Raw genomic sequence first — 14,314 nt, 5'->3', positions numbered from 1 at the left:
TTCTACTGCTGGTCCTGGGATGTCCTGTAAAATATTGTAGTATTATGGGCATTAGTATGATCTTATTGGAGTAATTTAGATAAGAACCTTAACCAGATTCAGCACCCGAATATTCCCTTATTGTGTATGTAACAGACCAGGAGACAAAACAACTTACAACAAAGTCCTTGGGCTCTCAATATTGTTCAAAGTAATCAGGTCATTAACCATTTCAATTTATTTTTCTAATGTTTAAAAGGGAGGTGTCTGACTGCTGGAGCACATACCAATCCTGAGAACTGTCCTCCAAAATTATTTAGAATTAAACCCTCCATAACCCTCTACGTGCTCTGTCTAATATTGATCTGATATTTTCTTTTGTCAGTTCCTGTATCTGCGGTCACCCTGACGAGTAACACATCTGACTTGTTACTGTGGCCGGGAAGGGATTCGGTGTCTTTAATGTGTTCATCTAATGGTACAGATGTCACTTACTCCTGGAGTCTGGATGGAGCAGCATTACCGCAGGACCCCCAATACCAGCTCATCCGAAATAACTCCATGCTCATAATAAACCCGATCTCCGATAAGGATAATGGATATTTTATGTGTTCGGCTAGAAACTCGATAAACAGTGAAAACAGCAGCAAACTGTACCTCAACCTGGCATGTGAGTAACAGCGGTGACAAGAATATCTGCACAAAAAGTTTGTCTTAATAATATTAATACTGCTAATTAGTGCTTTAGTCATCCTGTAAATGAAGTGCTGCAAAACGAGAATACTTCCAAACATGCAGGAGCTGATTTAACGGGAATCTATTAATTCCCCCAAACTGTTTATACGGTTATGTTACTCTCTGAGATATAATGTCATCCACGTCTTCAATTATGTAATCTATTGCTCCTTGACTGAAAAACTGCTGTTTTAACTCATATGCAAATGAGGCTTAAGTGCTCTGGGAGTATAAAAGTGCTAGCCAAGTCCCTGCCTCCCTGGATCTATTCCCCACCTAGCTCCACCTTCCTCTGCATGACTGACAGCTCACTGGCTTGAATACATAGCTAGTAAACTGTCAGTCAAGCACAGCAAGGTGGTCCAGGGGGAAGAATAGAGACAGGGTGGCAATGACTTTGAAAGTGCTTTGACATTCCCTGAGCACTTAAGCCTCATTTGCATACAAATTAAAACTGATTTTTCAGTAATGGAGTCTATGTCAATACCGGGAATTTGGAACACTGTATAATTAAAACTAAGCTCTGTCTGACATAAAGACATATGGATGATATGATGATTACTGACCTATTGTCTAGTGCTCAGGGTTGGACATTCGCTGGAAGCATGGTGTTGGCTACTGACAGCAATATCAACTCTTCATTTTCTAAATTTTTCCTAAATATTTCATTTTATGGAGAGTTTAGTAACAGGACATTATGTTCTGGTTCACAGCTCCTGTCTCGGCAGTGACGTTGACCAGTAACACATCAGCGGTGCTCTGGGCAGGAGAGGACTCGGTGTCTCTCCATTGCTCAGCTCAGGGTTCAGCCATCACCTTCTCCTGGAGACTAAATGGAGAACCAGTGTCCTCAACGCCACCATATTACATTACTCAGAGCGATTCTCCTCCAAACACCACTCTCACCATCAGCCCCATCTCCAGGCATGATGCCGGACCACTCACCTGTACGGCATCCAACTTAGAAAATAGTGAGACCAGTAATATACTGACTAGTGTTGAGCCACCCCCGTAGTGTTCGAGTTCGGTTCGGTTCGTCGAACACCCGTGTGTTCGCCGAACTGTTCGTCGAACTGTTCGTCGAACACCTTCGAACACCGTTAAAACCAATGGCAGGCAAACAAAAACACATAGAAACACATAGAAAACACCTTCAAAGGTGTCCAAAAGCTGACAAACTGCTCAGAAGACACAACTAACACATGGAAAAGTGACAAGTACATATAGGCATGCGAAAAGAAAAGAGGTGGAGGAGTAAAAGGAGGGGGAGACACAGATATAGGCATGTCATGCCCTTCTAAAATCCAAAAAGTGAGAAGCCGAGACGGCCAGTCCGCTCCTGCCCGTGCCACCTCCGTGTCGCCGGGTTTGTGCCAGAGCCGCGGTGAACCCTGACGGCCAGCCCCCCTCTCCCAATACTGGTGCCTGTCCGCTGGTGGGTCGAGAGAGCCCCCCTGTGGTGGAGGCAGCTCTAAGCTTTTTAATTTAAATTGTCCCTCTAATTTGAATGAATACACTTTAAATCCATTTACAAGGATCTATTGGAGGGCAAGTCTCATGCCAGCAGCCGCGTAATTCCAGCTCCAGTAGCGTCCACTAAAGCTGCTGCAGTTAAAAAGCTTTTATAAGGATCGAGCTCGGCTGTCCACCGCAAGGCATCCTAGTGCCAGTCCCAGCCCCTATGCCTTGGGGTGCCTCCTGATGCTCTTCACTAAGTATCCCGTGGTCCCGAAGCATTTCCTTTGAAAAAATTAAGTGTCCAAACTACAGGTGGTGTAGCTTGCTTAACAGCCGGGATAATCCGCTGACTAGCAGACACTGCTACTAGGCACAAAGTATTTCCTGGGCTAGATGCAGTTAAAAATTTGTAAGTAGATACTCTCGTTGGATGCTGAGAAAGCATTCCATAGAGTCTCCTGGCACGCCATATATGATTCTCTTAAAAAGCTTGGGGTAGGGGTCTAGGGGACCCTTTTATAGCCAAAATCACGGCCCTGTATCACAATACGTCACCTAGGCTGAAGATAAATGGAACTGTAGCACCGAGGGCTCGGTTGCTACAGACGTATTGCACCTCACCCAGAGGTGTGATATCTCACTCTCAGATAAGGATGGAGTGTGGATCAGGACCCGACACCTGCATGCATTACACCACATTGCCGTGGGGCAGGGCGACCAATATGCCCCTGAGATGGGCACGACAGTCCCTGTCCCTGGCTGGAGTGGGGGGAGGGAACACTGAGGAAGGGGAACCCTGCAGTGCAGGAGCAGGGAGGAAGCAGTTCCTGGGTGCATTGAGAAGGGAGTATAAAAGGTGGGCACCATCTTAGTTCAGTGCAGAGAAGTCTGAGCAGAAGTGGCAGGGAGCAGGGGCTCTGCATGAGCTCTGCTCCGGAGGCGGGCCTAGTAACAGAGGCCCAGGCCTGCAAGAGGGAGAAGGAAGGAAGAGGAGCGGAGAAGGCTCCAGGAACGAGGAATGAAGGGATCCCAGGGGTGCGGACGGGCGAGTCGCCACCGCACGCCCGAATCCACCTGCGTGGAGGGGTCAGGCCAAAGGGGGAGACCGGTCCCCGAACTAGTGGAGGCAGGAAACGACCCTCAGCTAGAAACCGGAGGCTCTGACATTTTATGTGGCGCAGCCCCTTGCTCCACCCGCTAGGAAGGCACCACATAGGGTCAGGGAAACTGGCGCCAAGTTTACCAAGAGGAGGCCCGAGGCAGCCGGACAGAAGTGTTGGTAAGAAAGGCCAGACAAAGGACACACAAAGGGGGTCCTGTGAAGCGCTCCAAAGTTATCTGGGAGTTGTCTGAGCCCCTCACCTGGTGAGCACAGTACGACGTGGGCAGCCGTTACCTGCAGACGTGGTCTGGATAATAAGAACTGTGAGTAAAGGCCCTGAACTGCATCACTGACTCCGTGTCGTTACTGCTGCTGCCCTGCACCATCACCCCCATCCTCCGCATACACTGCCCTGAGGCTATACTCCTCCCGTGGGGAGTTATGCTACGCTCTGCTGCACCCACAACACCAGCCTTAGCGGCCTGCCCTGTAGCGGCGGTTCACTCTGACCGCAATCCACGGGTGGCGTAGTCGGACATTTAAACATCAAAACCACATAAATAGTTCCGCCACTGGTTTGACCGCCCTGAGCCACGGAACCGGATCGCCGCCACGAAGACTACAACCACCAGCATCCACCAAAAAGGGTCCGGCTCCGGGTGTCCCAAGGCCCAGGGGGTGCGTCAGAACATTTTCATCACCTTTCACAATCACCAATGGGACAAGGCAGGGATGTCCTCTGTCCCCTCTCTTATACATCCTAGTGACGGAGCACCTGCTCTCATCAATTCGCCATAACCCCAATATTAGGTGGATTGAGGTGGGAGGCACCGAGTACAAGTGCTCTCTATTTGCTGATGATGTCCTAGTATATATCACTCAATCACATATATCCATCCCTGCTGTTATGGCTGAAATAGATCACTTTGTTACATGGTAAAATTTTAAAATCAATGCAGCGAAGTCTGAGGCCCTCGATGTCTCCCTCCCTAAATCCATATAGGATTCCATCCAGTCCAACTTTCCCTTTGCCTGGCCCTCACAGGGTATCAAATACTTAGGAATTCCTATTCATAGAGACCTCTCCCATCTATGTTATCTTAATTTTGGGCCCTTTATTGAACAATTCCATACAGACCACGGTTGGCAAGTTAGAACTGTAAGATTCACTACGTGAACCACTGGTGTTTTGTGGAAAAGCACATGTACACCGCGTTCCAAATTATTATGCAAAAAGTGTTTAGGAGTGATAAGGGAAGAATTTGTTTGTTTGTCAGTTAAACTCATTGATGGTGATGTGTGTCAGGGCTCTTTATATCACTGTAAGCAATTGCAGACACCTGTGCTAATTAGTTTGGCAGGTGTGTCCAATGAAAGGCAAGACTACTTAAGAAGGCTCTCTCACATTATTAAGCAGCCTACATTTTCTGCCAAAATGGGAAAGAAAAAGGATGTGTCGGCTGCTGAGAAGCAACAAATTGTGGAGTGTTTAGGTCAAGGCATGACTACAATCAACATTGTGCGATGATCAGGATGAAGTGTCTTGGCAATCAAGAAGTATGTAGCTGATTCACAGTACACACGTGTGCGTGCTGATAAGGGCAAATTGAGGACTCTTTCCTACAGGCAATTACGTCAGGTTGAAACAGCAGCGGCAAAAAAGCCTTGTCATAGCAGCAGACAAGTTTTTGAAGCTGCTTGTGCCTCCAACGTCCCCCGAACAACAAGATGCAGGGTCCTTCAGAGGTTTGCAGCTGTGCATATGCCATCCTGTCGACCTCCTCTATCCACTTCACACAAGCAGAAACGGCTCCAGTGGGCCAAACATTACATGAAGACTGATTTCAAAACTGTTTTGTTCACGGATGAGTGCCGTGCAGCGCTCGATGGTCCAGATGAATGGAGTGGAGGATGGCTGGTTGATGGACACCCCACGCAAACACGGCTACAGCGCCAACAAGGAGGAGGTGGAGTAATGTTTTGGGCTGGAATCATGGGGAGAGAGATTGTCGGCCCCTTTAGGATCCCTGAAGGCGCTAAAGATGAACTCCATAATGTATGTGGATTTTCTCAAACAGCACTTCCTGCCATGGTTCAAGAAGAAGAACCGTGTATTTCACAGCAAGATCATTTTTCTGCATGATAATGCACCATCTCATGCTGCACATAAAACATCTGCATCTCTGGCTGATATGGGCATAAAAGGGGACAAACTTATGGTGTGACCCCCATGCTCCCCTGACCTCTACCCCATTCAGAACCTTTGGAGCATCATTAAAAGGAGTGTCTATGATGGCGGGAGGCAGTTCACATCTAAGCAACAGCTCTGGGAGGGTATTCTGTCCTCATGCAAAACAATTGAAGCAGAAACCATCCAAAACCTGACAAATTCAATGGACGAGAGAGTTCAGAAGCTCCTTTCGAACAAGGGGTCCTATGTGAAAATGTAACATCACCTAGAATAAAGTTTTGAGTTGAAAACTGTTTGATTTCAGTTTCTAACAACCTGCTAATGCTTATAATTTCAAAAATGACCATTTTTTTGGTCTTTATTAAAATGAAAAGGTTGGGGGATCTAAGAGTGTGGCAACCCAGTAGTCATGATTACTTCGAATTCTGACAATATGAGGGTCATGCTGCAGGTAGTGCAGCAAGAAGGCACTTATGTGTCTTGCGCATCTCGGAGCCCCAAAATTATTTTCCGGGCTAGATGCAGCTAAAAATTATTTTTAATTTTAAATCTGGTGAAGCTTATTATAGATGGCCTAATAGGATCAGTGCTGCACACTGCTACAAAGCCCAAATTATTTTCCATTCAAGATACAGATAAACATGATTAGTAATTTGAAAGCTTAAAACGGTTGGTAGGGTGATTTTAACCAATCATCAAGCTTTTACTCTCCCCAGGATGACACAGGGGTAGAAAAGTCGTTTCGGATCCATGATTTGTTCATCTTTATGAACGTGAGTCTGTCTACATTATCAGTGGAGAGCCGCGTGCGCTTATCTGTCAGCACACCACCAGCAGCGCTGAACACACGTTCAGACAGAACGCTGGCTGCGGGGCATGACAAGATCTCCAAGGCGTAAGTGGCTAGCTCCGGCCATTTATCCAGATTGGAAGCCCAAAAAGAGCAAGGGTCCAGTGACACAGTCGTGGCTTCAATGTTTACTTGGAGATAATCCTGTACCATCGTCTCTAGGCGTTGACTATGTGTCAGACTTCTTGTCTCCTGTGGCCTTGCAAAGGATGGGCTAAAAAAGTGGTGAAATGATTCCGCAAAATTGATGTTACCAGCAGATACTGTGGTTCTGTTACGGTTTGAGTGCTGAACACTTGACGGTCCCACGGTTGGCAAGTTGGAACTGTGAGATTCACTACGTGCACCACTGGTATTTTGTGGAAAAGCACATGTAAGATTCTGCAACAGTCTCTGCTGATACTCCTGCATGCGTGCATCCCTTTCTATGGCAGGAATAATTTCTGCAAATTTACTTTTGTACCGGGGATCTAACAGTGTGGCAACCCAGTAGTCAGGATTATTTCTAATTCTCACAATTCGAGGGTCATGTTGCAGGTAGTGCAGCAAGAAGGCACTCATGTGTGTTGCGCATCCAGGAGCACCAAGTCCCTGTTGTGTTGGTGGCGAGGTAACAATCATGCTTCCTTCCTCTGTCCTCTCCCCCCAACCTCGCACAACAGAAATGTGATCAAGGTCTCCCTCATCTGATGAGTCTTCCATCAGTTCGTCCTCCACTTCTTCCTGGGCTCCTGCACCTTCCTCACTAGTTTGGCTGCTACCATGCGCCCTGGTAAAACCATCTCCCCCACCCTCACATGCCTGCCGCCTTGGTGCTGCCGACCGTCTGGACCTTGCAGATGTTAGCCCTTCCGCATACAACTCCTCCTCCTCTACTTCCTCCACCTCCTCTTGTGCCACCACCTGACTCCGAATTCTGTTTAACATGTGCTCCAGCATGTAAATCACCGGAATAGTCATGCTGATAATGGCATCGTCAGCACTAAACATCTTCGTCGCCATTTCAAAACTGTGCAGAAGGGTGCATAGGTTCCTGATCTGAGACCACTCCTCCAGCGTGATTTGCCCCACCTCTGAATCTCGTTGGCCCAGGCTATACGTCAGAACGTATTGCACCAGGGCTTGTCGGTGCTGCCACAGTCGCTGCAACATGTGCAGAGTTGAATTCCACCGGGTAGGCACATCGCATTTTAGCCGGTGAAGTGGCAGGCCCAACGACTTCTGTAGAGATGTAAGTCGCTGAGCTGCGGGATGCGAACAGCGGAAGTGAGCACACAGCGACCGTGCCCTCTGCAGAAGGCCATCTAGTCTGGGATAGTGGGCTAAAAATTGCTGGACAACCAGGTTCAACACGTGAGCCATACAAGGCACGTGTGTGACATTGCCCCGGCGAAGGGCCGCACCCAGGTTTGCAGCATTGTCGCACACGGCCTTCCCTGGTTTCAGGTCCAGTGGAGACAACCATTCATGAAATTGGTTCTCCAGAGCTGACCACAACTCCTCAGCTGTGTGACTCACATTTCCCAGACATTTCAATGTAAAAACCGCCTGATGACGTTGAGCCCTACTGCCAGCATAGTAAGGAGGTGTGCAGGATCCCTTCTGCGCAGTTAGAAAGCTTGTGGCATGACCAGACAGGCTTTGGGTGCAGGTGGAAGACCGAGAGGAGGTTGAGGAGGCAGAAGCAGTGGAGGAACTTTGACATAAAGAGGATTGACGCACAACTCGTGGGGACGGCAAGACTTGGACAACAGCCCCTTGTCCTGCTGTCACCATAGTTACCCAGTGCCCAGTCAGCGACATGTAACGCCCCTGTCCATGCCTACTCGTCCAAGTGTCTGTGGTGAAATGCACCCTGTCACACACAGAGTTTCTCAAAGAAGCGGTGATGTTGTGTGCGACATGCTGGTGGAGCGCAGGCACACCTTTCTTTGAGAAGTAGTGCCGACTGGGCATCTGGTACTGGGGCACTGCGACGGACATAAGGTCTCGAAAATCCTCTGTGTCCACCAGGCGGAAAGGCAGCATTTCTGTAGCCAAGAGCTTGCAGATGGTGAAATTCAACCTCTTAGCTTTCTCATGGCTAGGAGGAAATGGTCTTTTACTTGTCCACATCTGAGGGACCGAGGGCTGGCTATTGTGCTTGGACGGGGTTGATAAGGGTGTCCCCGGCAAACTGCCGGTCTGTGAGGAAGATGCAGGCGGACATGTTAGGTTGCCTTGATCCAAAGGTGGTGCTATCGATGTCGGACAGCGCTCAAGACCAGCTGGTGTTACCACCTCCAAAGAAAATGATGACCTGCCAATCACGCTGGCTGTTGCGGGTAAAGAGGTGGCAGGTCTGCGCCCCAAAACAGGTGTGACTGCTGTCCCCCCAGTCACAGAGGATGAAGAGGCCGCGGATGCACAAGATATGGCAGACGGTGGTTGGCCCGGCCGGCTAGACCGCATTGTAGCACACTGAGCTTCCCACTGCAACTTATGCTTCATGTCCATGTGCCGGTTCATGCATGAAGTACTCAAACTATGTATTTTTTGGCCTCTACTTAGCTTTTGCTGACAAATGTTACAGATAACACGAGTTGGGTCATCTTTATCGATCTGAAAAAATGCCCAGGCTATGCAAGGCTTAGCACCCATGCGACCTGAAGAGCCACCACGACTTGTGGTGAGAGGCAGAGTTGTGTTTGAGTATGCAGTTGTTGACGTGCTTCCAGTACTACGTCTCTGTCCAGGAAGGCGCAACCTGACCTCGTCGTCACTAGCATCTTCCTCCACCTCCTCTGCTGACCTCATCTCTTGGCTGACTGTGGGTTGACAGTAAGTGGGATCTCCGACCTCATCATCATCACCCTGTGCGTTATCACACCCGTCGTCCTCAGAGCCAACCTGTTCCTGCCCTGACAAAAAACTAAAGTTGTCGCTCCAATCAGGTATTTGAGTCTTATCATCGTCTTCCTCATTGTCTCCACCAACAGGAGTTACAGTTTGGGAATGAGGGTCTACATTATGGTCAGAACCTTCTGCGTCTGGTCCTGGATCCGACTCATAAAGATTCTGGGCATCAGTGCAGATCATTTCCTCGTCTGGATTCACAGAAGCGCTGGAGTCGACCTCTGATTCCCAGGCTATAGTATGAGTAAACAGCTCTGCAGACTCAACCATCTGTTCTACCTCATACTCAGACGGGCAGCTGGAGATTTGGGAGCTGTGAGGAAGCAAGTGCGATTTGGGTGACACCTTTGAGGACTGGAGTATTTGTGATGTTGAAGTTGATGTGGAGGAGAGCCCACTTAAAGGAGCACTTGATATCCGTTGAAGCACCTGCTGTTTTTGTGCCTCATCTGGAATTTGTAGCGATTGGCGTGGCCGTAAGAAAGGGATCTTATCACATTGTCCGCTAAAAGAAGTAGACATTTTAGTTTGGCTGGAAGATGGTCTTTCTTCTGCACCTACCCCACGGACACAACCTTTTTTCCCCTTCCCAACACGCCTATTCCCCTTTCCACCAGCAGCAGGCCTTTTTCCACTCATTTTGGTGGTTAACTAATTCACAACTCTGGAGTTGTTTGCACAAAAAAACAATGGATGGTAACCGAGCAGAGCTGAGTGGCCAAACTGTGGTATTAGGCCAAAACTATTGGCTGGGCTAGATGCAGAAAAAAATTATTTTTAATTTGCAACCTGATGGAGGTCAGTATAGATGGACTAATAGACCAAGTCCCACGCACTGCTAGAAGCCCAAATATTTTTTCAGAGCTAGATGCAGAAAAAAATTATTTTTAATTTGCAACCTGATGGAGGTCAGTATAGATGGACTAATAGACCAAGTCCCACACACTGCTAGAAGCCCAAATATTTTTTCAGAGCTAGATGCAGAAAAAAATTATTTTTAATTTGCAACCTGATGGAGGTCAGTATAGATGGACTAATAGAACAAGTCCCACACGCTGCTAGAAGCCCAAATATTTTTTCAGAGATAAATGAAGAAAAAAATTATTTTTAATTTGCAACCTGATGGAGGTCAGTATAGATGGACTAATAGACCAAGTCCCACACACTGCTAGAAGCCCAAATATTTTTTCAGAGCTAGATGCAGAAAAAAATTATTTTTAATTTGCAACCTGATGGAGGTCAGTATAGATGGACTAATAGACCAAGTCCCACACACTGCTAGAAGCCCAAATATTTTTTCAGAGCTAGATGCAGAAAAAAATTATTTTTAATTTGCAACCTGATGGAGGTCAGTATAGATGGACTAATAGACCAAGTCCCACACACCGCTAGAAGCCCAAATATTTTTTCAGAGCTAGATGCAGAAAATTTTTTTATTCAATTTGCAACCTGATGGAGGTCAGTATAGATGGACTAATAGACCAAGTCCCACACACTGCTAGAAGCCCAAATATTTTTTCAGAGCTAGATGCAGAAAATTTTTTTATTCAATTTGCAACCTGATGGAGGTCAGTATAGATGGACTAATAGACCAAGTCCCACACACTGCTAGAAGCCCAAATATTTTTTCAGAGCTAGATGCAGAAAAAAATTATTTTTAATTTGCAACCTGATGGAGGTCAGTATAGATGGACTAATAGACCAAGTCCCACACACTGCTTGAAGCCCAAATATTTTTTCAGAGCTAGATGCAGAAAAAAAATATTTTTAATTTGCAACCTGATGGAGGTCAGTATAGATGGACTAATAGAACAAGTCCCACACGCTGCTAGAAGCCCAAATATTTTTTCAGAGATAAATGAAGAAAAAAATTATTTTTAATTTGCAACCTGATGGAGGTCAGTATAGATGGACTAATAGACCAAGTCCCACACACTGCTAGAAGCCCAAATATTTTTTCAGAGCTAGATGCAGAAAAAAATTATTTTTAATTTGCAACCTGATGGAGGTCAGTATAGATGGACTAATAGACCAAGTCCCACACACTGCTAGAAGCCCAAATATTTTTTCAGAGCTAGATGCAGAAAAAAATTATTTTTAATTTGCAACCTGATGGAGGTCAGTATAGATGGACTAATAGACCAAGTCCCACACACCGCTAGAAGCCCAAATATTTTTTCAGAGCTAGATGCAGAAAAAAATGATATTCAGTTTGCAACCTGATGGAGGTCAGTATAGATGGACTAATAGAATGATGCTATGCCCAAAAGATTTTACTTCACTAGGTGCAGTAAAAAAATTGGTATTCTATACACAGGTGGTATATCTTGCAACACAGATAGGCTACTCCACTGACTAACACACTCTGCAATAGGCCAAAAAGGATTAGCTTTGCTAGATTCAGCCAAATGCTGTGAAAAAAACTTGCACAGCACTGGCACAGACCTGCCTGGCAAAAACTGATAGGAACTGATGTAACCTAGTCCTGAAAAGGACTCCAATTACAATTAGTCTTTACTCCCACAATCTATCTATTTAAGAGCACAGACCTGCCTGATAAAAGTCATAGGAAATGCTGTAACCTAGTCCTTAAAAGGACTGCAATCACAACTATTCCCTACTCCCAAGCTATCTGTATATTTGTGCGAAAATTGGCTTGAAATTAACAAGGTATAGCGCACACAGCAACAGCGGTGCCGTCTAACACGCAGCTGCAGCAGTGAGAAAATGGTGGCGACGGGGAAAATGGCTTGGTCTTATAGGGCAAGGACATGTGACATACACTGCCAATCACACATGCCCTTGCTTGTGTGAAAAAAAGCACTTCGCTCCGTGTGTGCGCTGCTGATAGGCTGACAGATTGCACCTCCCCACTGCAAATGCGGGAAAGAGAAAAAAAAATGGAGATCTTCATTGTTCCTGCAGGGATCCATCCCCTGCCCCTCCCCCCGCCCCGCTGTACACTCAAACTGCGTATTAACATTAATTTTCATCATTACTGAGAAAAAATCCAGTTATGATTTTGGTGCACGAACAGTTATCGAACATAACCTCGAACAGCCGAATTTTTCTCAAATTGTTCGTGTTCGCCGACCGGCTCGAACACCGCCCAAAACAGCTCGAATTTGAGATTGGCGAACAGTTCGAGTAGAACAACGCTCATCTCTAATACTGACCTTAAAAATGGGATGTAAGTATTTTGTGAATTTACAGATTTTGGTTATTTTGGGGTAAAAATTATCTTCTAATTTGGATTTGAAACAGATCCAAGTTGGTTGTGTTGACATATGATGAAAAAAATCAATGTCGCAATATATAAAATATTGTTTTTGTTGGTAATTCGATTATCTTTCTGCTTCCAGCCACCCTAAATGCCCCATCTCTCAGTATAATCTCTGATCGTATTGTTGATGGCACCAATGTGACCATCCAGTGTGATGCCGGGAATCAGAATGTGACTTCTTACACTTTCTACCGTGATGATGAGAAGATTATCTGCTCTGAGCATGTGAACTGCAGAGGATCATTCCTGGACTTCACCCCGATATCTGAGAATGACAGTGGATCTTACACTTGCACCATCCAGAACCCTGACAGCGCCAACACCAGCGATTCCCTGAGTCTGAATGTATCAGGTGAGAATGCTCTTCAATTTAAGCCAAACTTGTCAACTCTCCAGGACCATTCGTGAAGCTCCAGCATAAGGGTAGACGACCATAAGAGATGGAAAATTTCCCAAGAGTATGTTGGAGCTTCCCGATACATTCTGGCTCCCCAAAAGAATCCGGAAAGAAACACTCTTGGAACATTATATCCAAGTAGTTGTTATGGAATGAGCGTGGAGCGGGTGCAAAAGTAGTGTAGAGGGAGTCTAGCTTGTAAAGGGTTATGACTATGGAAATAATTTGTGGCATACAGTCTCTTCCTGAAAGACCTTACCGGGGAAGGGAGGATAAAATAATTAATGTAATTTGCAGGATGGTTTCTTGGTCATTAGCCCTGGATAGTATTCCTGGATGATCAAATGATTGGCGTAGTAATCATGCACTTAGAAGTAGTGATGAGAAAACCCGTAGATGTTCGAGTCCAGCGGGTTCGGCCAGACATTTAAAAGAAGTTTGATTTGAGTACCAGAATGGTACCCGAACTCGAACTCAAACCCGGACCCCATTCAAATGAATGGGGAGCTCGAACATCCGGTGTTTCCCACACTGTCATCTGCCTGACAGTGCGAGAAACGTGTGAGCCAGCAACTGAGACCAGAGGTAAAAAGGTTACTGCCGGTCACAGGCGACGACTGATGAGAGTACTACTATCATCAGAGTACTCCTTGCCTCGCTGATATCAGAAAGAGCAGGCAAAGCTGATGAGAGCATTAATGAGTCAGTGCCTGTGCAATAAATATATATAAAAAAATGACATCTGGTCCCCTATATTTTTGCTAACTAGCACAAGTAAAGCAGACAGCTGCTGCCTGCATCCCCAGCTGTCAGCCTTATATTGGCTGGTTATGAAAAATAGATGGGTCCCATGCCGTTTAATTATTTAAATAAATTAAAAAAAACGGCTTGGGTTCACCCCATTTTTGGCAATAGCTAAGCTAATATCTATGGCCCCTTCTCAGACTGGGAAGGGGCCATAGATATTAGCCCTCCTCAGCCTAAAAAAAGTAACCGCAGCTGCCCCAGAAAAGGCACATTTATTAGATGCGCTGATTTTGGTGCTTTGCCTAGCTAATTCCCACTTGCCCGGCCCTTACCTCTTGATGTGGTTCCCCATAACTGTGTGTCTACTAGCCAGGCTCAGTCCTTCTCAGCCCTTATCCACATGCATGTCACTTGACAAACAGTGAGGTTTTAATATTAGAGTTAGGACCGTCCCAATTATGGTCACCGTGAAGTGGTGGGATGGCTTTTGTGTTTTTTTTAATCAAAATTATGTTAACTAAGTAGTACCCTATAGAGTACAATGTCTCTGAGAAGTTCTCTTTTTGTGATGAACTTACCACTGATCAGAACTGGTGTTTCACGCACTTTCACACAGATGACAGCATGGGAAACACGGGACGTTCGGGCTGCCGAACCCGAACAGTAACACAGACTTC

The 14,314-nt window shown here is 46.2% G+C and overlaps 1 protein-coding gene across 6 annotated transcripts in view; it reads left to right on the top strand.

The window, feature by feature from the left end:
* LOC141172076 (hemicentin-1-like) overlaps positions 1 to 14,314 on the top strand; it is a 121,271-nt gene that overhangs the window by 19,867 nt on the left and 87,090 nt on the right. For 2 of the 6 annotated variants that reach the window (XM_073655911.1, XM_073655905.1), the window contains exons 9-12: positions 365 to 649; positions 1,428 to 1,707; positions 12,387 to 12,400; positions 12,573 to 12,845. The exons of 3 other annotated variants lie outside the window; for them this stretch is intronic. In XM_073655911.1, coding sequence (XP_073512012.1) covers positions 365 to 649; positions 1,428 to 1,707; positions 12,387 to 12,400; positions 12,573 to 12,845 — 852 coding nt within the window. The remainder of the gene's footprint in view (positions 1 to 364; positions 650 to 1,427; positions 1,708 to 12,386; positions 12,401 to 12,572; positions 12,846 to 14,314) is intronic. One more of the 6 variants, XM_073655906.1, reaches the window with a different exon arrangement.

The sequence above is a fragment of the Phyllobates terribilis genome, unplaced genomic scaffold (assembly GCF_046119375.1).
Source record: "Phyllobates terribilis strain yellow unplaced genomic scaffold, ASM4611937v1 Scaffold_12__6_contigs__length_324123572, whole genome shotgun sequence".
In the NCBI taxonomy this organism is placed as follows: Eukaryota; Metazoa; Chordata; class Amphibia; order Anura; family Dendrobatidae; genus Phyllobates; species Phyllobates terribilis.
Note: the sequence above shows the minus strand (reverse complement) of the source record. Positions and strands in the feature narration are given on the sequence as shown.